This window comes from Malania oleifera, chromosome 9, assembly GCF_029873635.1.
Source record: "Malania oleifera isolate guangnan ecotype guangnan chromosome 9, ASM2987363v1, whole genome shotgun sequence".
NCBI classification, from domain to species: domain Eukaryota; kingdom Viridiplantae; phylum Streptophyta; class Magnoliopsida; order Santalales; family Ximeniaceae; genus Malania; species Malania oleifera.
In genome coordinates this window covers 72,544,716-72,568,207 of record NC_080425.1, presented here as the reverse complement: position 1 = coordinate 72,568,207, position 23,492 = coordinate 72,544,716, and the positions used below count along the sequence as shown (strand labels likewise).

At 35.9% G+C, this 23,492-nt stretch overlaps 1 protein-coding gene and 1 long non-coding RNA gene across 2 annotated transcripts; both read left to right on the top strand.

Annotated features, from left to right (window-relative positions):
* The first annotated feature begins 999 nt into the window (after positions 1-999).
* LOC131164779 (pentatricopeptide repeat-containing protein At2g33680-like) lies at positions 1,000-4,307 on the top strand. The gene is made up of 2 exons (XM_058122218.1): positions 1,000-3,573; positions 3,699-4,307. The coding sequence occupies exons 1-2, from the start codon at positions 1,249-1,251 to the stop codon at positions 3,795-3,797; spliced, it is 2,424 nt and encodes an 807-aa protein (XP_057978201.1). The 5' UTR covers positions 1,000-1,248; the 3' UTR covers positions 3,798-4,307.
* An 850-nt stretch (positions 4,308-5,157) lies between these two features.
* On the top strand, positions 5,158-7,155 carry LOC131164780 (uncharacterized). The gene is made up of 3 exons (XR_009139345.1): positions 5,158-5,501; positions 6,353-6,431; positions 7,102-7,155. It is a non-coding gene; the product is annotated as an uncharacterized LOC131164780 (long non-coding RNA).
* The last annotated feature ends 16,337 nt before the right edge of the window (positions 7,156-23,492 follow it).

Here is a 23,492-nt window from a genome sequence, read left to right as displayed (position 1 = left end):
CAATGTTGTTCCACCCGGCAAAGGAACTGATTTAGTGGAATCCTTTGGTAATTTGCCAAAGGTGATGACATAGGCTAGAGATAAGTCGAACCTTGTAAAAAACGTGGTCTCACTTTTTCTTTCCCTTACTCTCTTTACTTTCAGCATATATAAACTACGTGGATGTTTTAAATTTCTAAATTATATATACTACGTGGATTAGATATTAAATAAACTTAAGTTTAATTTGTTTTTAGGATTGCGGAAACAGAAAGTGAGTACATTGGTTGATCCATACTTTACGAAAATCGTAAGAGAGTACGTTGATTGGTGAAACACCCAAAGATTCTTTAAATTGAAAGTTTATTTAACATTTAAACTTTTGGAAAGAGTGTTTGATTTTATACTTTATTTGGAGAAAACAAATTTATTATCACAAGACTTGCATTAACCACAGGGCTTGAATCAAACTTTCATATATATAGGACTGCAAATAAACAAAAAGTTGAATCTTATATCTTAGTTTGGATATTGTGGATTGAATGACAAATTGATTGATTTGGTTGATTGATTGGTTATTTCATTGTTTAAGTATGTGTTGTGAATTGGATATTATTTTAAGTATTTGTTGTATATTTGATAAATCAACACGAAATCAAGAATTCTTAATAAGAATTAAAAGAAAATTTTTAAATCAAATTCACCCTTGATCTACACCTTAGTTTTCACACCAAAATCACGAAAACCTAATCCACCCTTGGGCTTGCACAATTTAGACTAAAGCACCATTTCATTTTCAGCCTTCCATCTCCCTGCTCTCGTTGCATTAATCTGGATATGTTTCATTTTTCATCCCGCAAGCTGCTGAACATCTCTCTTTGAATTAGTGACATAATTGAAACTCTTCGACAATAATGTCAATCCAAATTACAACATTATACCTGCAATGCAAACTTTAAATTTAGAGACATAATTGAAACAATTTAGATTAATTTTTCCTTCGCAAAACAAGTTGGTGCTTGGTAATTAACATAGAGTTGAGCTCAAGTTCATGAGTAATGTTAAATTGCCGTCAGACGTCAGATAATTGTTTTTATTTTTTGAAAATGCACCAAAGAACCACCGAGCAGTCCGTCGGGCGTCGACAGTCTCCTCCATTGGAGCCTTCAAGTCCCTAATGATTATGAAGGAACTCTGTTCGTAGACGCAGATTCATTGGGTCTCTCTCCGAAAACCCATTTATATATCCCCACAAACCCACCATCATGCATGAAGAAGATCATCCCCATCCATACCTTGCTCCGCCACCATCTCTACCCGCAAGCCCTCCAGGCCTCATCATTCCTTCCCGATCCCAATGTCGCCGACTCAATCTACTGCCTTTTCGTCAAACGCGGCCTCGCCCTCGATGCCTTCCTCGCCGCCTCCATCATCCACACTCTGTCTCACTCCGGCGACTTCGACCGTGCCCGCAAGTTCCTTGTCGACACCCACGTCCCCGACACCGTCGCGTGGAATGCTCTGATATCCGGGTATGCTCGGGTCGGGCGCGCAGCTCCAGTTTTCGAGCTCTTCAGCGGGCTGAGACGCTCGGGTCTGAAGCCCGACGCTTTCACTCTGAGTTCTTTGATCAAAGTTTGTGAGGATTTTCGAGAAAATGAGGTTGCCCATGGGATTTCTCTCAAGACGGGGTTTTTCTCGAGTGCTTTTTTGGCTAGTGGGTTCGTTGAGAATTACGCCAAATGCGGAGATATACGTTCTGCTGAGAAGTGTTTTCGAGAGTGTTTGTTGGCGGATTCTGTGGTTTGGATGTCTATGATTTCTGGTTATGTTTGGAATGGGGAGTTCGGGAAAGGTAGAGAAGCTTTTGCAGAGATGAGGTGTTTGGGTTTGGAGTTGAATGAGTTCTGCTTGACTGGTGTTCTTGGTGCGTTGTTGGATGTCAGAGAAGGTGAACTGATTCATGGGTTAAGTGTTAAAATGGGTTTGTTATGTGGGTGCTCGATTCATTTGAATAATGCAGTTATGAACATGTATTCTAGGTGTGGAGGCAAAGAATATGCCGCTAAGGTGTTTGATGAAATTCCTGACCCAGACGTTGTTTCTTGGACTGCCCGCATTGGTGCTGCTTCTAATGGTGTGGAAGCTTTGGAATTCTTTAAACTTGTACGCTCAAAAGATGTAGAAATAAATGAGCTCACATTGATTAATGTTTTGTCAGCCATTGTAGGCCCAAAGTTGTTAGAACCAGGGAGGCAAATCCAGGCACTCTGTCACAAGTTCGGCTATTTATCTGTAGTCTCAGTTTGCAATTCCCTGATATTTATGTATGGGAAGTGTAGGCAGATGGCTGATGCTTCGTGCATGTTTAATGAAATGGATTTTTATGATTCTGTTTCTTGGAATTCTTTGATTGCTGGTTATGCAGAGAATGGACTTATTGGTCCGGCTCTCAGTGTGTTTATTCAGATGCGTAAGATTTTGGTGCAGCCTACTATATACACGTTGGCCAGCATTCTTGAAGTAGTGTCCAACTCAAATTCTCGAAATCTGGCTATGGAAATCCATTCACATATAATCAAATCAGGATTCATGTCAGATGATTCTGTGGTTTGTTGTTTAATGACAGCCTATGGAAAATGCAATGGGATGAATGAATCAAAGAGGGTATTTTCTGAGATTGATAAGATAAATGTGGTACATCTTAATGCAATGGAGGCTGCACTTGTCTCTGTTGGTTCTTATGATGATGCTGTGAAATTGTTCCATGACACTTGGAAATTGGATATTGAAGTGGACAGCCTAACTTTCAGTACAGCCCTTAAAGCTTGTGGTGCTTTAACGGATCTGGAGCATGGAAGAGAAGTCCATTCTCTGGCACTTAAATGTGGACTTGATCAGGATAAATTTGTTGAAAGTTCGGCTATTGATTTTTACTGTAAATGTGGAATCCTCCATGATGCGGAGAAGGTTTTCAGCAATATATCCACGGACAATTTGGCTGCTTGGAATGCCATGATGATGGGATATGCTCAACATGGTTGTTATCATGACGTGTATGAGCTATTTCACGACATGGCCAGCTTAGAAATAGAACCTGATGAGATAACTTATCTTGCTGTTCTTAGCTCATGTTGCCATGCTGGGCTGGTACCTGAGGCTCATTTTCACTTGCACTCTATGTTTGAGCTTTATGGTTTGATACCTTGTTTAGAACACTATGCATGCATTGTTGACCTTCTTGGTAGAGTTGGACTTCTAGAAAATGCGAAGAGGACTATTGATCAGATGCCCGTAAGTCCAGATGCTCAAATATGGCAGATTCTTCTCTCAGCCTGCACTGCCCATCGGAATGTTGATCTTGGGGAAACTGCAGCAAGGGAACTTCTTAAGCTGCAGCCTGAAAATGACTCTGCTTATATTCTTCTCTCAAACCTCTATGCTTCAGTTGGCATGTGGACTGCTGTTGAAAAATTGAGAAGGGAGATGAAAGAAAAAAATATCCGTAAAAAACCTGGTTCTAGTTGGATCCAGATTAAAGGAGCCACACATTACTTTCATGCTGATGATACAATGCATCCAGAGAGTAAAGAGGTTTGTAGGATGCTAGAAATTTTGAATAACCTGATGGTTGTGTTGCCAGATTTTGAGCAAGATGGTACTCATTTAATGGGTTTGTGAACTGCATTTAACAGTTAATCATTCGATTTTTGTGGCAGCATCAAGAAAGCCCCCCTTGCATGAACAGTATTCAGTCTGGTTTCCTGGACCAATTTACTGGTATAAGTTGGAGCTTTGGAATTAAAAACAGTGAATAAATGCGACGTGCATGAGCAAAATGTATACAATTTTCTTGTTACATGTTTATAACCCTGTATGTTTTAACCATACGAAGTCATCCTTGGTCTTCTGTGGACTTTGGGCCTACATATACTCTCTGAAAAGGATCTGGAATTGTCTGAGTCTGGTGAAATGACTGACATTAACTTTGCTGTAGGCATGGATGTTCTTATGTGGAATTTGGGCCTGCCTGTACAATATGAGAAGGTTCTAAAAAAGTCAAGTCAGGTGAAATTACTGACACAAATTATAGTTTGCTGTAGGTTTGGATGTTCCGTACTTTTCATGTTGTGCGCATATTTGAGATAGCTCTTTCTTCATTCTCACATATTTTTTCAGTTAATTAGGAGTACATACAATTTATCAAGTCTGTGCAATGATGTGGCATGGTTATAATGTATGTGAAGCCATGTTTTTGAATTAGTTATATTTATAAATGATCTCTTTTATGGTTCTGTGTAATATAAAGATCGTATTGTTGGCACTCATCTGACATCTTTTTGCTTTCATCCTTTTATTTTTTATTTTATAAGTTATTAGTAGTAGAACCCTGGACTTCCCTTACTGCACCCCAACCCTTAGCACTTCAGCCAGGCCTGAAGAGCCTTATTGCTTTCTTCTTTTGATATTTGGTTCAGTGCATTTGTCGATGTTGGTTTGTTGAATTGGATTATTTTCCTTCTATTAGTTGGCCAAACAACTTTCTGCGTATTGAATCAGGCTTTATTTTCAATACTTGATATTTGTAGTTAACATTCATCAAAATTTGATGAAATTCTTACCCAGGGAGAAGTTGAGCAAATCCAGTGGGTTGCAGAAAATATAGTTAGGGCCTGTTCCCTTGTGGTAAACAATTTTTTTTTCCATTTCTTGTTTTCTGAAAGTTCACAAAAATGCCACATTCTTTTCCAGTTTTTCTACATTCACACGGATAGCTGTTGAACAACTTTTAGTTGTTTTCCATCTTTTCTATAAAAAATTGAAAAATTGAAAAACAAGGTTGCATTTTTGTAATTCTTTGAAATACTGAAAATGGAAAATGGCAATTCATGACTGAACAAACCTTTAGTTTCTTTAAATTCATTCCTATTTCTCCCTTTGTTTTTTTCTTTCCTTTTTTTTTCCCCCTCAATTTTATTAGACTTTATTGCTTCTGTAACTTTATGGGCCCACTACTCTGGATCCTTGATTCTTGGAGTCAGAGAAGTTTCTGTAAACTGAAACTCCTAAACCATTAATTCACTGACTTAATATTTTGTTATTGTTGATGAAAGCAACGCTTCAAAATTCCAACTTCAGTTTGAAATTTTTTTTTTTTTTTTTTGGAGAATGGGGAAGTATGATGCAGGCTTTTGCTTTCATGTACTACTTTGTGATTGTCCAGCTCTCTCTTATACCCATATGACTAGTGAAAAAATGTTGATTTTATAATCAAAATCTCTTTTTCCTTAAGATTTTTCTCATCTTCTCCATCAATGACACGACGCTATGTTCTATCAATCCCAGATTAGTTTATTTTAGGAAGGTATGTGTACATTGTGATTTTTGTATGTTCTAATTTCGTATGATTAACCAATTCTAAGTGCTGCTTTGGTGTTACTTCTGTAGAGTTATGTTTGAAGTGTTGAGGCTGGGTTTTCATTCCCTATTGTTTATGCTGTACTCGGTACTCAATTTTGCAGGTTAGTGGATATTAATAAATCATTTCATATTCTCTAGATGAGGCACTGGAAGTTTGGTAAACTTGCACTGTTTGGCTGTGCGGGGAAAACATACTGTTTACCCTGCATATCTAATTGGATCAAGTAGCTCTGCATAGATGATCTGTAAAGTTTAAACTTGTACAACTACATTTGACCACTGAACTGCCTCAAGAAAAGTTCCTAATTTCAATTTTTAGGAATTATTCGCAAGATATCAGTGCAATGGTGTATACTAATTTTTCTATTATGTAACATGGCAAATTGAATGACATGAAGCCAAGATTGAGTATTCATACACAATCAATTAATTGAAGGCATTACCAAAGCATGGATAATTTCCTGAAAGCTATTGCATGCCATAACTATGTCTCACTGCTTGATGTTTTATTGAACTAAGTGAATTCTATTCTATATCTGGGAATTGGTCCTTCGCTGTTGTCTTTTTTTTTCCTTCCACATGTGTTTGGTTTTTGCTACTAATCAAAACTGCAACGTAGATTTTGTACCAGAAAGAAGGTGCATTCTAATTCTTCCTGTTTGCTATTGCAATTTTATATCATGGATGCTGTGAATACCTGCTAACTGTTTCAATGATGATCAATGTGAGAGGCTAAAAACCAGAAAGGAGCAAAAGAGCCGGAGTGAAAATAATTATCAAATTATTATACATTGTTGAAATGGATCAAAGATATCTCTTGTTTTTTGATCTTCCTCAAATGTGTGTTCTCACTGAAAAGTCGGTGGTGTAAGGAGGCCCTGTAGAGCATAGTGATGATGGATTGGAGAGCAATTGCTGCTATTCTTGACTTTATCTGCCCCCTCTTTGGCAGAGGCCTTCTGCTCTGGACATTTCCACAATTTGCAGCACTAGAAGCATCGCTAGCCTTGTTGTCCATGGAGGAAACCAAGGTAAGATTACTCATCTCTAAATCACCTGGTTTGATAAGATCTCTAAATGCATAAAGCAGTTTGTTTGGATGGAGGCTTTATAGCACAATGGTTCCTAGCAATGCCGGGGGCCTGGACAGTGGAAAGGAAGGGTGAGTGGGTGAGGTCTTTCTAGTGGGCAAGGGCCCGAGAAATGATTTGTCAGGTTGGCTAGGAGTTGGATAGCATGCAGGCTAAATTGACTGGTTCTGCAAGATTCCTCTCAAGCCAACTTTGAGGCAGGGTCAATAATTTCCCAAAAATAAAAAAATAAGAAAAGGCAGGGTGAACTGTTTGACCAAATTGATGATCCATAGTTTAATGGGAATGGTGGTATTGAGCTGGTCTGACCCCAACCAATGCAGGTTTGAGACCTCTCTTGTAGATTTCTGGGGCTGGTTTCTGGATTTCTGTAAATTGATTAGGGCCATGGGTGGATGCACAATTATATAAAGTTGCAAAATTTATTATTTTATTGACTTGTTTGTCTACACTTTGACACAAGGATTTGTCATGACATGCAACAGGCCCTGTAGGGGTGGGCTGGTGCCTTGTGGGGGCAGGGGCGCAGGGCTTCTATTAATATATGCATTTGCAGGTCACCTACCAAAAAAGTATATTAATTTGCAGATCTGTTTATCCTTGTTTTCAGGGAGACTTCCAGGGGACTTCAATTGATATATTACTGCCAATGGCGAAGCCACTGGGTTCCATAATATGTATATTTGATACCAAGACATGCCTAACTGCCTAAGTACCCATTTTTGCTCCATTATTTTTGTATTCTTTAGGGCCGGTTTTCATATTTTTGCAGCTTGGTTATGGTGTGTTCCCTTGTGCTGGTTATGCTTCTGTAAAAACATGTGGTAGCCTGACATGATGCATTTTATTTATTTTCCTTCTATTTTTTGGCAAGTATGGAGGTAAGACCCTGTACATCTTGCACTCCTGCCGCCCTGATGGCATGGGAGCATTGTGCACTGGGTGTTACGTTTTCCTCTTTTTTTTTGGCTAAGCAACTTGGGTCCATTAGTGAACTGTGCTTTATCTTCTATTTTTGGATGTTGTTAGTTAATATGATTTACTAAATCTTAATGAAAATTCTTACCAGAAAAAGGCTTTTAGAAGTTACTATGTGAGATGTTGCAGAGAAAAAAATTTCTTTAAATGCATTTCAACTTTTCTTTTCTTTTCTCTTTTCCCTTCCCCCTTTTCTTTAGACTTTATTACACCTCAACTCTTTGGCTTGCTGTCTCTTGGTGCTTGATTTTAGTCAGATAAGTTTCTGTAAACTGAGGCTATTCAAGCCATTAATTGAATTACTTAAGGCTTTGCTATTGTTGTTATTATAGGAAATCAATGCTTTGAATTTCAGTTCAGATGGAAATTGATCTTTCTGAAAGTGGGAAACTATGACACGTGATTTTGCTTTCGTTTACTTGATTGGAACTGTCAAAAGGTAAGGGAAAATCCTTGACTCCATTGAAACAATGATCTGTGCAAAAATGTTGCTATAGTCATCAAACAATGATCTTATGAGATATTTTCTCCTTCTTAATAACAGAGTTTGCTGCTTTGATATTGAATGGAATTGATTCATTCTAGGAAGATGTATATACAACTTTCCTTACTGGTTTGGTATTCCAAAGTGCAGTTGGATTAATTTCCCACTGAACTATGCTACTTCCATGGAGTCATGTTTAAATTGTAGAGGCTGCCATTAGCTATTGTTTATGCTAAAGTACTCTGTTTGGCAGGTTGTTGGAAGTAAAGAATCATTATTTATATTATTTGGACAAAGCACTAGAAGTTTGATAAACATTATCAGTTGCTCCATAGCCGGGTCTAACTATTAATTCTTTTATTGTCAACTGTCAAGTAAATGAAGAAGCATCTTAGCAGAGGCTGCCTAGAAAGTTAAGACATGTACGACTGTATCTGTTGATTGTGACCGCATTGGTTCATCCGTAGATAAAAAACAATAAGAAAATATTGGTGAGAATAGAGTTGTATATTTATTTGTCTAAATAAGATTTGAATCATGGTATTGCATTCAATAGATTGAAGGTTATATCAAACAGTTGATGTCTGACCGCTTGAAATCTATTGCATGCCAATATGCCCAACATCTTGGTGTTTTCATTGGAATTATGTGTTCTACTCAGTTGACATTGCTCAGCTTGCTCATTTGTTTGCCTTTTGAAACCGATAAAGGCTTACGACAGGGGGTTTCTGCCTGAAAATGGCACTCTATTTTGAAACCGTTCAATGAAGATCAGTGACAAAAACCAAGAAAGAAGGCAATATGAAGAGGAAAAGCAAAGTGTACGAGGGTATTCATCAAATATTCAAATTATTACATATCAGAGTGGATCAGTAGTTTCCTATGTTTTTAACGTTTCTCAATTGAGTTTTCTCACTGGAAACTTGGTGATGCCCAGATGCCCAGTGAAGCACGTCAATTATGGAATGGAAAGCAATTGCTACTATTCTTGACTCTATCTGCCCCTTTTACGGCAGAGGCCTTCTGCTTCTGAAACTTCCACCAACTGCTGCAGCAGGAACACCACTGAACTCATTATTAATTGGATTTATGAAAATTTTCAATGGTATTACATACTGTCAAGAACAACTTGATAACTAAATTATAATTAACTATAAATTAATTTGTTGTTGCTAACTGCTCTGCTGCTGCTGTTGCTGCTACTAACAGATTTTTGCTAACAAAATGCTGCAGGTTCTGGCTACTGCTGCTGTTTTGCTGCTACCAACAATTCATAGTATGCCCCCTCAAGTTGGACGGTGTATGTTAATCACGCCCAACTTGGCAAGTAAATGATGGAAGACATCTGAGCCCAGAGCTTTGGTAAAGAAATCTGCCAGTTGATTATGTGAAGGCACATAAAGCAGATGAAGAAAACTAGACTGAACATGATCCCGAATCAAATGACAATCTATTTCAATATGTTTGGTGCGTTTGTGAAAAATTGGATTCGATGCAATGTGCATAGCAGTTTGGTTATCACAGTATAAAGCTACAGATAGTAGATGAGAAATATGGAGATCCTCAAGTAAAAACATTAGCCAAACCAGTTCACAAGTAGTAGATGCTATAGGCCTATACTCAGCTTCAGCAAAGGATCTGGATACTGTTGCTTGCCTTTTAGAACGCCAAGAAATTAGAGATGAATCAAGAAAGACAAAAACCAGTAAGAGATCGTTGAGTTGTAGAGTAGCTAACCCAATTTGATTCAGTGAAAGCACTTGGATGTAAACTTTGAATTACTTGAAAAAAACAATCCTTGACCAAGATTGGATTTGAGATAATGTAATACAATACTTGAGGAGTGCGTGGATTGGCCATAAATTGACTTAGAACATGAACACTGTAGGTTAGATCAGGCCGAGTGATAGTGAGATATAGCAAGCGACCTACCAACCTTCGATAGGCTAACGGATCAGCAAGTAACTCACCATCTTCATTGTTAAGTTTGAGATTCTGCACCATTGGAAAAGCTACAGGCTTACATCCTAAAAAACCTGAATCTTGTAGAATCTCTAAGGCATATTTCCGCTGGCAAAGAGAAATACCCTTTGAAGAACGAGCTACCTCCAAGCCCAAGGAACCAAGATCCTTAATCTTAAACTTTTCATTAAGAAATGATTTAATGGATGTGATGCAAGACATATTGGAACTAGCAACTATAATGTCATCAACATATATGAGAAAGAACTATAAAATTAGCACCATCAACAAGAGTGAATAAGCAGAAATCAGCCTTTGATCGAGTAAAACCATAAGATAAAAAAGTTGATGTAAGCTTGGAAAACCATTGACGTGATGCTTGTTTTAAACCATAGAAGTTTTATTTAATCTACAAACCATTTTTGTCCCCTGAGCTGCAAAATCGGGAGGAAGCTGCATATATACTTCCTCAAACAAATTACCATGAAGAAAAACATTATTTATATCAAGCTGATGAAGAAAAAAATTCTGGGAGGCAGCAACCGCAAGTAAACATCGAATACTAACAAGCTTAGCAAATGTGGAAAAAGTTTCAATGTAGTCTAAACCTTCACGTTGAGTATACCCTTTAACCACTAAACGGGCTTTATAACGTTCAATGGAACCATTTGATCGATATTTAATCTGATATACCAATTTACAACCAATGGGATGATGTGTGGGAGGCAAGGCAGTGATAGTCCATGTATTATTCTCTTCAAGAGCTTTAATCTCAGCTACCATGGCATCTCTCCAATGCATGATAGACTGTGGTTCCTTAGTGGAAGAGACATTACTAGGAAGGAGATAGTGAAGTATATGAAAGAACAGAACTGAGATCATAGGGCATACCTAAAGAAGGTCGAGAGCAATGAAGTACAGATTTGTTGGGTTGTGAAACATTGGCCAAATTATAGTGATAATCGCATAGATATGATGGAGGATGACGAATACAAGTAGAATGACGAGGAGGATCGGAAATTGGAACATGAGAGAATCATTAGAAACTGAATTAAAAGGAGAAGCCAAAGTGTTTGAAGGAGAGACCATGGTGTTTGATGCAAAAGAAAAAGAAATGTCATTAGAGGGATGTGGAAGAACTAAAGAAGAAAGAAAATTAGAAGTAGATGTGAGAAAATTAAGAGGCGGAGATAAAAAAGGAAAATGTGTTACATGAAAAATAATATCTCGTAAAATAAAAATTTCATGAGAGTGAAGATAAAACAATCGGTAACCTTTGACAGCAAAAGGATAATCGAGAAATACACACTTTCGAGCTCGAGAATCAAACTTGTTAAGCGAGGAAGATAAAGTTGATGCAAAACATAAACAACCAAATACCCTTAAATGATTATAAGGAAGTTTAGAAAAAATAACTTTAAAAGGGGATTTGTTAGATAAAAGAGGAGTAGGCATTCGGTTTATAAGATATGCTGCAGTGAGAATACAATCTGCCCAAAAGGATAAAGGAAGATGAGCTTGAAATCGAAGAGCACGAGCAACATTAAGTAAATGTTGATGCTTTCGTTCAACAACTGAATTTTGCTTAGGTGTAGCAAAGCAAGTGCGTTGATGTATTATTCCTTTTGAAGCAAGAAAATTAGATATGAGAAATTCCTGTCCATTATCAATGCAAATAATTTTGACTGAGGTATGAAACTAATTTTCAACAGGAATAAAAAAATTCTGAAGATGCATACGTGTCCCACTTTTATTTTTCATTAGAATTATCCATGTACATAGAGAGAAATCATCTACAATGGAAAGAAAATAACGAAATCCCTGTAGGGAAGCCACAGAAAAAGGGCCCCAGATATCAGCATGAACAAGCTAAAAATTAAATGTAGTTATTGAAATGCTTGAAGGAAATGGCAAGCAATGTTGCTTAGCCATGGGACAAATATTACAAGGGCAATTATTAGCAGATTTAAAAGAAGAAAAAGAAAGCAATTCATGAAGCAACAATAGTCTGGAATCAGATGGATGACCAAGCCTTTTATGCCAAACATCAAAAGAAGAGTGTGCAGCAATGAAAGACTTTGGAGCTAAAACAGAGGGTGATATCAAATGATAAAGACCATTAACCAATTTCCCCAAGCCAATCGTCCTCCATTGCTGTGGGTCCTGTATAAAACAAAAAGAAGAAAGAAAAATGAAAGAACAAGAAAGATCTGAAATCAATTTACTAGCAAAAATAAGGTTGAATGTAAAAGAAGGAACACAGAGAACATTCTTTAAAACTAAAGAATCTAAAAGCACTATGTTACCAATATGAGTAATAGGTGCTTGAAGACCATTAGGAAGCATAACAAAATTCAAAACAATTGATGTAATGGAATATAATAAAGTAACCAAGTCAACTACATGGTATGTAGCCCCGGTATCAATGATCCATGAAGTGGAAGGAGAGTTACCCGTAAGAGAAGCAAAAATACGTGATTGGGATGAGAAAGAAGAACAAAAATGACGAGAAAGAATACATGTGTCACGCCCCGAACCCAAAAGTGGGCCCCATGGTGTGATATGAGAACCTAACTTTTATCTATATCATACAAACATCCATGATACCAATAAATATGAGGATCCAACCCGATAGGGCTCGCGGATACCCTACTCACAACCACTATTCACATGAATAACGCAACGGAACATATTTCAACATATTACATTCATTCATACAAGAGTACCAAGTCTGTCATAATACAAAACATCAACCCAAGGTATCCAACATAATCCAAAATGACATCCCGGCTACAGTTTAGTTTTCACAACAAGACTTACAAAACCTAACAGAAGACTACACTCTAAAACCCTCTAGAACGCTAGGTCCGACTACCTGAAGGACCTGAAACAGATTTGTATAATTGAGGTGAGACACTTCTTAGTAAGGGAGAATCAGGTTATATCAGTGTGTGGGCACATGAGTGTTATTCCAATAAGAAACAAAGTATTTCGCATTTCCAGTATTTTCACAAATAGTTCCAGTATATTTCACAATCCTCGGTATAATCCGGTAAACTGACATGTCATTATTGACCCACGGTATTGAACCGGCATTCCGCAACCCTCGATATTATCTAGCAAACCAGCATGTCATTATTGACCCCATGGTATTGAACCTGCGTTTTAGTAACCATAATTTGGCAAACCAGCATGTCATTATTGACCCATGGTATTGAACCGACATTCCATAACCCTCGATATTATACGGCAAACCGACATGTCATTATTGACCCCACGGTATTGAATCGACACAAATCTAGTGTTTTCACTCTTCGGCATAAACTAGCAATTTACGACCATCAATATTAACCCAGCATGTCTTACGACCCCACAATATTAATCTGGAATGTCTCAACCCCACGGAATCAAACCGACATGTCATTATTGACCCCATGGTAATGAAACCAGCATGTCAGTAACCACCATTCTTGAAAATAGTTTGGAACTCCAATTCTTATATTCCATTTCAAACACATCACAACTCAATCATCACAAAATATCCTCTCCTACCACCCTTATTTGGATAATTAAACAATCATATAATAATTGATCCGGAAATACAGTTTAACATAGAATAAAGGTATGGTCATCTCTATACTTTAGTTTTATTCAAATAAACGATTTTCCAAAAGAAACAGAGACGATACCCGAAATCTTAATTTTCTCGAAAATCGCACACCCGAAAAATCAGTAATCTCACCCAAAGAAATTTTCTAAACAAGTAACCAAAACATCCATATAAATATTACCTACAGTTCTATCGGATTAGATTTTAAAAATAACTGATATAAACAAATCCCCTTACCTATTCTCGAATACCAAAACACGATTCAAACGGCTCAAAATAGCCACACGGATTCCCAAATCCTAAAACTGAAAGACCATATGTCAACATCACCCTATTTAGTACATATCTACAAGTCACTATGCTCGTTTCAACCCTTACCTAAACTTTAGGGTAAAAACCCGAAAATCCTCAAATCGAGATTCTACTTCGTAGGACTTGTAGAGATTCACCCGTTGATCCATGTAGTAACGTTTTCGGGCAACGAGCTGCCCGAGATCTTAGAGAGAGAGAGAGAGAGAGAGAGAGAGAGAGAGAGTGAATTCGCAGTTTAGAGAGAGAGAGAGAGAGAGAGAGAGAGAGAGAGAGAGAGTTATATAATAAACATAACTTAACCCTTAAGTAATCTAAAAATATCTCTCCAAGATATTTATATATAAATATCTAAAAATATCTCCTCTAAGATATTTAAAAATATCTCCTCCAAGATTTTTTTTTTTGTTCGGGTTACTACAACCTGTCATGTGTGTTGGAAGTAAAGAAGTATCAGTGACTGCTAAGGCTGATGAAACTGGTGGCTGAATGAGAGCTAACAGTTGTTGATATTGCTTTTGAGTAAAAGACAATGATGGAGTTTCAGTAGAAACATTGTGAGCTGAACTCGGTGCTGTAAATTTAGGCTTAGTAAATTTGTATCCTGAAGGAAAACCATGTAGCCGATAACACTTTTCCATAGTATGACCTGTTATGCCACAATGCGAACAAACAGGGCTATCTTTCTTTACAAAAGACTTTATGTTTCTACGTATAGAAGATGCTGGAACAAAAGAACTAATCATTGCAACTGAATCAAAAGAAGGAGCAGATGGAACTGCAATCTATCGTTGGCTCTCTTCTTGAAGCAAGAGAGAAAATACTTTGTTGATCGGCGGAAGAGGATCAAGTAAAAGAATTTGACCCCGTATGTGACTATAGGATTCATTCAATCTCATTAAAAATTACAAAACATGATCATAGTGTTGAAAATCCACAACAGATCGTATGGCTCCACAAGAACAAGCAAGGACACAAGAATAAAAGGGAGAATGATGATAGCTTTGAAGTTCATCCTAATAACTCTTCAATTGAGTATAATATTGAGTAATAGAAAATTGACCTTGAGATAAATCTGAGATACCTTTCTTGATTTGAAAAATACGAGGACCACTATTGCAAGAAAAACAATCACAAAGATCCAACCAAATCTCACGAGCAGTGGTTGCATAGATGACGCTCGCTACAATCTCCTTAGAAATTGAATTGAGAAGCCATGCCCCATGGATAGTGAAAAGAATCAAAAATTGGTGGTTGAGGGAGAGATCCATCAATAAAAGCTATTTTATTCTTTGCATTTAAAGAAATGAGCATTGATCAACTCCATGTATGATAGTTATCTCCAGTTAAAACATGAGAAACAAGCACAACACCTGAAAACTTGGATTTATGAAAAATTTCAATCGTATTACATACTGTCAAGAGCTTACAATAGAGTGTATATACAAGTAGATAATAACTGAAAACTTCACAACTTGATAACTAAATTATAACTATAACTACAACTAAATTAATTTGCTGTTGCTAACTGCTCTGCTGCTGCTGCCACTACTAACGGATTTCTACTAACAAAATGCTGCAGGTTCAGTCTACTGCTGCTGCTTTGCTGCTACCAACCATTCATAATATTATTGACGGAGGAAACCAAGGTAAGATCAGTCTTTCTGTCCAAAAGCCATGAGGTTTGGGAAAATGCTTTGTACATGCATGAATCAATTTGTCTGGTCCAAGGCTTTATATAGCAAAATAGTTTCTAAGAGGGTAAGGGCTTAAAGAAAGATCTGTAAGGGTTGGTAGGGTGTTGGGTTGCATGCCAGCGAAAGAGTCTGGCTCTACTGGATTCCTCTCAAACCAACTTGAGACAGGTTGAATTCATGGGATGTGATCTTGTTACTGATTGACCAAATGGGTGATCCATAGTAACGTGTGAATGGTGGCATTGAGCTGGTCTGACGACAACCCGTGCGGGTGAGAATCCTCTCTAGCTTGGATTTCTCGGCCAGTTTGTGGATTTATTCGTAAATAGATGAGGGCAGCGGGTGGATACACAGTACAATCTTTATATATTAAATTCAATCAATCAATCTTTATATATTAAATTGATTGATTGATTTGCAAGATAAAACATAATATTTTTTAACATTTATTGGTTTGTTTGTTTACCCATTGACAAGACGGATTTGTCATGAGATGCAGTATAATATGGGGAGCAGGACCTGCATTATATTATGCGGTTGCAGGTCTACCTATGCATTTTTTTAGGCGGACTACCTCGGGACTTTGAATTGCTATTTTACTGCCCATCGGCAAAGCCAATTAGCTTCGTAATATGCATGTTTTTTTTTTTTTTTTTTGGAACATCGCTGGTTGTCCACGCATCCATTTTACGATCTGCGTGACTAATCCCACGCCCTGTGACAGCCGACTCCACAGCCCATAGAGATGATAAATTCAGGAGCCAGTCGCAGGAATGAACTCGGGATGCACTGATTGGCTCACCTCATGAGAGAAAATTCCAAAGCCCACCCTGCCAACTGAGCTACACCCTGAGGGTCGTAATATGCATGCTTGATGGTGCTGCACATGCCCAAGTAACAGCTTTCCCACGCAGTATTTTGTCATCTTCTAAGGAGAACTTGTTTCGAAGTTCTTTTGATTTCTTATTAGTTCTTGATGGTGCTGCACATGCCCAAGTAACAGCTTTCCCACGCAGTATTTTGTCATCTTCTAAGGAGAACTTGTTTTGAAGTTCTTTTGATTTCTTATTAGTTTTCCTTTAATTGCAAGTCGTAACCCAAATGGGGGTAAAGTCCCTCTTTTTTCTTGGTAGAACATATATATGTTTTAACAATTATTGTTTTGTCACCGTGATCTGTTTGTCTTTTGAATTTGGATTTATGTTGAAAAAGACTTTATATTTTATTGTAAGATGAAATTTGCCCAACCTTAATCTAAAACTTGAAATTCACTGTACCCATGATATATCTTCACTTGATGATAACCATGTCTCTCAATAAGCTTCGAAATTTTAAAAGAAAGCTTTGCAACGAATCCCAAAACCCAGAAGCATACGTGTGCACGGCCAGAAGCTGAGAATATTGTATATTCAATCACTCTGCTGACAAGATATTCCCTTGATTTGAACCATAAAATTTTGAGCTACAGGAAAATCTTGCTGGCATGCCTCCCAACTCCCCCTCCTAGTCCTAGCTAACTAAGGCCTACTCTAATTTTTTGTAAATAATGTGCTTCATCGTGCCCACAAAATGGCATTTGCAGCTGCATAGTCATTATTAGTTCTTCTGCTCCTCTCTGTCTCTTCCTCTTTCCCTGGTTGATGATGATGGGCAGCTGGAAGATGAGTGATGGTGCAGCAGCACTCGACAGAAATTTTAGGGGAAGAAGATCAAAGAAGCAGCCTCGGCCTCTGCCGAGGAGAGGGCAGATTAAACTGAGAATAGCGGCAATGATGTTCAGATTAATTAGTTGCGGCTGCGTTGCCCACACCAGCGGTTAGCTTTAGCTTGGGATGCATCCGTCCATGCTGCTGCTACTGCTGCTGCTGCATGCACCAAAATCTTCTAAGAAGTCAAGATTTCATAGAAACTTAATTTGTCATGTATGATTCCGATGACGATGACATTCTCATCTGTATATATCTATATAATTATATTTATTTATATCAGTATTTTTCTGTTTTTGATCATCTTTTTTTTTTTTTTTTTAAGAAAATTAATTTTATGCTCAGCATTTGGTTTCACTTTTTTAACAAAAATAGATTAGAGCCGAATCAAACTACTTCGATTCTACAAAATTAGAATCAAAACTGATTTAAATCCATCCACTGAAAAAAATTGGTGAATCAAACTTGTATTTTGTTGTTCATAGCTCTAATTGATTTTATAATTTTTATATTTGATAGACGTGTGCTTAAATTAAAGGAAGATAACTCATTTTTCATCTCATACTCCTTTTCTATTCTCCCGCAAACTTAGATCATGAAAGTCTCAAATTTTAATTGGGATATCTACTCGGAGTCGGGACTAAATAATTTCACAATATTATAATTTAAAAGGTGAAAAAAGAGTCATTGTATAAAAATATTGTCTTCTGTTAGTTGCATGAAGTTAGTAAAGTTAGGGAATTGACTGTGGCATGTGTATAGGTATGGAATTGTAAATGCCATAATTCAACATTCAGCAAGTAATATTGTATAATCTGGTCAAACTTCAGGGACTAACTGCATAATTTACACATTCAAAATTGTAAAAATTTTTATTCAAATCTATATAAATTCAAACTTAGGTTTGAAATTCATGCTCCCAAATACTTTGTCTAGAAGAGGTCTTCTAAGTTTGAAAAGTTCAACACCCGATCAATTGGTGAGAGGTATTTGAATACTATTATTGTGTGAGAAGGGGTTGCGACTCTGCCTCGCTTGTGCTTGATTTGTTGTTAGTAAAATACTAGTAGAACAGGGGAGTGTGTTGGGTTGATCCCGCACATGTCATGGGACTTGATTAATATTAATAATAAAATAAAATAAAATAAAAATGAAGAAGGAAGAGTATTGGAAGTTGATTATTGCATGTGGCATAAATGTTTGGCTGTCATGGTAAACTTGTTTTCAAGAGGAGTTTTTTTTTTTTTTTTTTACAAAAATCCCAAACGTACGAGACAAGGATATTTACAAATAAACTATCAAAACCATTCCTGACATCAAAATCAATACTAAAAAACAATCTAAACATGTCTATATATAATCGAAACCAAACAAAAGCAAACATAAACAAATTACCTGTAAAATGAAGTCAATTACTTGCAAATATAACCATAGGAAAAGAGAGGAAAATCAAATGATGACTATTAAAGACAAAAGTTTTGGAATACTCATCTTATCCATACGTATGAGACATCTCATTTTACTCAGTAGCATATCACCTACAAAATATCTGCTCGTGTTGCCACCCTCGCCTTAACGAGCCAAGAAATCCGCCACCTGTTTACCTTATCTAAATAGACACTTTATAGAAAATTGAAGACCTTGTAACTCCTCTAATAATTCCCAAAAGTTCCATAAATACCAAGAGGAACAAATTGTACAAGTGAGTCATCCCATCACCAATTTTGAGTTGCTTTCAATATAAATATTCTGATATCCCAACTCTTTACAGAGTCGAACACCACTAGTGAGAACCCGCAACTCCGCTCCATAATTAGTACCTGACTCGAATTTTTTTAGAGAAAGCGGCCTTAATATTACCTGATGTGTCGTGGATGATACCACCGCCACCACAAGAACCCAAATTTTCTCTTCAAGAGCCATCAATTTTTAGCTTCAACCAACCTACTAGAGGTTTTTCTCAGACTACTTTTCGAGGAGTTCTAACCTTCGGAGTTTTCTTCTTCACCTGGAACTCTTCCAATAAATTCTTATCTATCGAAGGCAGAGAACTCTTCACGCCTTCTACAATTTTTGCAAGCCAAAACTCTATAGATAATCAAACTGTATTCCCCAACTCATACTTATCTTCCACGCGCGCTTTACAACGTCTGAGCCATAGTCTCCAAGAAATTATAGTAGTTAACAACAAATCAATAATTATACATTTTTGTGTTGATTTTTTGGCACATCTGAACTATCTGCTAATTTTTAACCCTCCATGCTTGATTTACTTTTTGCAACTTGGTTATTTCTTTCTTGATAACTCATTGCAGTATGGTGTGAAGACTTAACTTCTCAAGCATGTAAGTTTTAGAGTCATGTTTTGCTTTTGGGAACAATTGGTTAGTCAATTTTAGCATGGCTATTTATTGGTTGGTTGGGCAATATATGCATGTTGAATTTCTATATTAGGAGTGGGTCTCATGACTCATTGTCATGTGGTTAAGAGAATGAGTGTAAATTCAAGCCTTAAAGAGAGTGGATTGTAAAAAGAGTTAACCTCTGACTCTTTCGAGACAAATTTCTTTCATTGGGCTAGAAAAAGGTTGTGAGTTTTTACAATTGTAGGGAGAAGAGTGATATTCTTATGAAAATTTTCTCTATACCTTGATAAAATAGTTAAATTTTTTGGATTGCTCATGAATGTAGGCCCACTGCCGTGCCGGACCACATAAATTTTTTAATTTCTTTTATTCTTATAATTTCATAACCTCTTTATCAATTGTAGCATGAGTGGTCCTTGTGGTCCAATAGAGTGAATGTAAGTCATATTGGCTGAGTTCCTTATGACTCTTAATTTTTTGTTTCAAATAATATCTTTTTTACTTGTTATTGTTTGATGTTTTCCAACTTTCATATGCACATTTGAAAATTGAAAAATAAGCTGATATTTTATATAATTTTTTTAAAAAAAAAATTGGGTCTATTTGGTTGTAAAAATAATTTTCATTTTCAATTTACAATTTTTCAGACTACAAAAAATTTAACCTATTTTTAAGTTTTGTAAAATTTGTATTAAAAAAAAAAAAAACAGTAAATACGATAATGCTAATTTATTTTTCTAATTTTTAAAATTTATGCAAGAAAGTTGAAACACATTTTTCTTTACCAAGTTTCTAAATTTCTAATTTCTTTTATAATTTTTGAAAATTGAAAAAAAATTATATGATTTTGTGATTATTTGGTGATCAAAAAATAGAAAATATTTTTTTTGCAACTAAATAAACACATTATCTTCTATATTTTAAATAAAAAGTTAAAAAATTAAAAAAGAAAATAATTTTTATAAATGGAATTTGTTCTTTCATAAGTGAATGGGCCTTGTTTTCTACAAGCGAACAATATCTATATCGTTCCTAATTTTTTTTAAAATCTTTAAACTCACCAAAAAATACTCAAAGAACTAAATCAAACTACCCAATTTAGAGAAATTCAATTCAATTATTCAGTTTATTTAATTCCTATTGATTGCGAAAAATATTTTCATTGTTCATTTTAACTTTTCAACAAGTTAAAAAATGCTATATTGTTTTCCTGTTACTTCTAATATTTATACATAAATTAAAAAATAATTAGAATATATTTTTATCTTTTCTGCAACGTTAAAAAAAATTAAATTTTAAGATGACCTTTATTTGTCCCAATTCTATTTATCAGCGAAACCTCAATCCAAAATTTACAGCTTCCGCAAGGATTTAGAGTTCAAATGATTAATTAATTAATTGACTAATTAAATTAATTAATTAATCTGCTAAGTAGATTCATCTTAAGTTTAAGAGTTAGAAATTTAGACATCAGATTACGTTTTGACTCACAAAATATAATAATTATGATAAAAATTAATAATTCAAATAAAAAATATATTATTTCCACAAATTATAACAACACAAAAATTTTTTGAATTCATAAAAGGAAAAAAATTGAGAATAACTATTCGAAGTTTCATGATGGAAATGTCTATTCCGTTTCAATTTTTATGTCAAATGGATTAGTATGAAATAAACAAGCACTTTTATTTCTTATGGATATTTTATGACACGTTTCGTTAACCATAATGGATTTTGTTTATTCTTCTCGATACAAACGAATATATAAAATCCATGTTTCATTGAATGTTTTTTGGAAACTATTTTTGAAAAACTATCCAAAAACACTATTTCCTGTGTTTTGGATGCTATTTTCTAGATAAAGACATTAATATGAGATGTAACTCGTTTTTAAAAATAATTATAGTAATAATGATAATAATATATTAATAATCTTTGGAGAACAACTTTAGACTTTAAAGGTTTAAGAATAAGCTTAAATAAGTGAAAATATATGAAATGTAATCTAGGTAAGGAGGAATATTGACAATAAAATTAAATTTAATAATCAAGAAATTAATAATAAAATAAGTTTTGATATTTGGATCTATTACGACAACACAAGGAGAAATTGAAGAGGATGTATTACATGCAAATATAGAATCAAAACAAGTTCAGTAAAATGGAGAAGTATTTCAAGTGTACTATGTGATCGTACAATACCATTAAAATTAAAAGGAAAGGTTTATAGGGCAGATTAGTCATGTCGTATGGATCCGATTAAGAAACAGCATATTTAGAAAGTTAAAGTTGCCAATATGCAAATGTTAAGGTGAGTGAATAATATAAGACTAAAAGATAAATTAAAAAATGAACATATTCACAAGAATTTGGTACAACATGAATAGAAGAGAAAACAAGGAAGTGGTAGCTTAAAACTTGGGCATTTGAAAACTTAAGCCAAGTAGGCTACCAACAAAGGCGTTGGCTATTATTAGAGATAGATCTAAATTAACTTGGAATAAAATAGTAAGTAAAAATTTAATAAAATTTAATGTTATTTATGGTTCTTATACTTTTGTTTTGATAAAGTAAAGAAGGAATGCGGAAAAACATGAACAGGGCAGCACAACAGACTCGTCAACGAAGTGCCTATGCTCGTTGATGAGGTAACAGCAAAGGTTTGTCGACGAAGGCTCTGAAACTCGTTGATGAATAATTACCAAGAGCAAGAAATTTTCAGACTTCTGGCATCGTCTACGAGAGCCCTACATTGTCGACGAAGGGTCTTCTTGGTATCGTCGACGAAGCTCTGTGTTCGTCAACGAGGGGCGCCTCGGCTACGGTAGTTTTCTGATATTTTGAATTTTTGAACGTTGGGTGGTTGGGAAAATGGGGGGAAACCTCTGAGGAAACTCTATATATGTCATTTGAGCATATTTTGAGAGAGAGAGAGAGAGAGAGAGAGAGAGAGAGAGAGAGAGAGAGAGAGAGAGAGAGAGAGAGAGAGTCATCATTATTGAAGTGTATTGTGTACAATTTGATTTCCTTAGTGAAATTTGTGTGTCATCGCTTTCGTGGATGTAGGCTCTGCCGAACCATGTAAATCTTTGTGTTGATCTTGTTCTGATTGTGTGTGTTATTTATTTCTTATTGTTTATTCTGTTGTGTGTCTTCATTATACGATCCATATCATAACAAATTGGTATCAGAGCAATTGTTGTCATGGTATCGAGATCATCTTCTGCAAGATTTGACGTTGTCAAATTTGATGGAACTGAAAACTTCGGTTTATGGTGGAGGAGAGTGAAGGATATTCTAGTGCAACAAGGAATGGTTAAAACATTGTTTGATACTCAACCGGAAAGAATGGATGAGACAACATGAGTAGATTTGAAAGCAAAGGTAGCGTCGACAATACGCTTGTGTTTGGCAGTCAAAGTTCTCTATCGAGTGATGGAGGAGGATTCTCCAGCAGATATCTAGCGAAAGTTAGAAAGTCGGTACATGTTTAAATCACTCAATAACAAACTTTTTATTAAGCAGCATTTATATTGGATTAAGATGGTAGAAGGATCTAGTTTAGATCAACACATCAATGCGTTTAACCAAATCATAAGTGATCTTATGAGAGTTGATGTGAAGTTTGATGAGGATGATAAGGCTTTGCTGCTATTAAATTCTTTGCCCTCGACTTATACCAACGAAAATCTTGTGACCACTCTTACGTGGGGAAAAGAAACACTTGATTTGGAAGAAGTAACAAGTGCTTCATTAAATTTTCATCAAAGGTTGAAAATATGTGATGAAGGGGAAAGACTTGTGATAAAGGGTAGTAATGAGTGAGGCAAAGGAAAGTTTAAAAATTGGTCTAATCAGAAATCCCGGAATCAATCCAAGAAGAAGA

What these genes read in the sequence shown, in the direction of transcription:
- LOC131164779 (XM_058122218.1), top strand. Translation starts at nt 1,249, where the DNA reads ATGAAGAAGATCATCCCCATCCATACCTTGCTCCGCCACCATCTCTAC. An exon ending in TGCATCCAGAGAGTAAAGAG is followed by an intron (nt 3,574 to 3,698) that starts GTTTGTAGGATG and finishes TTTTTGTGGCAG; the next exon opens with CATCAAGAAAGCCCCCCTTG.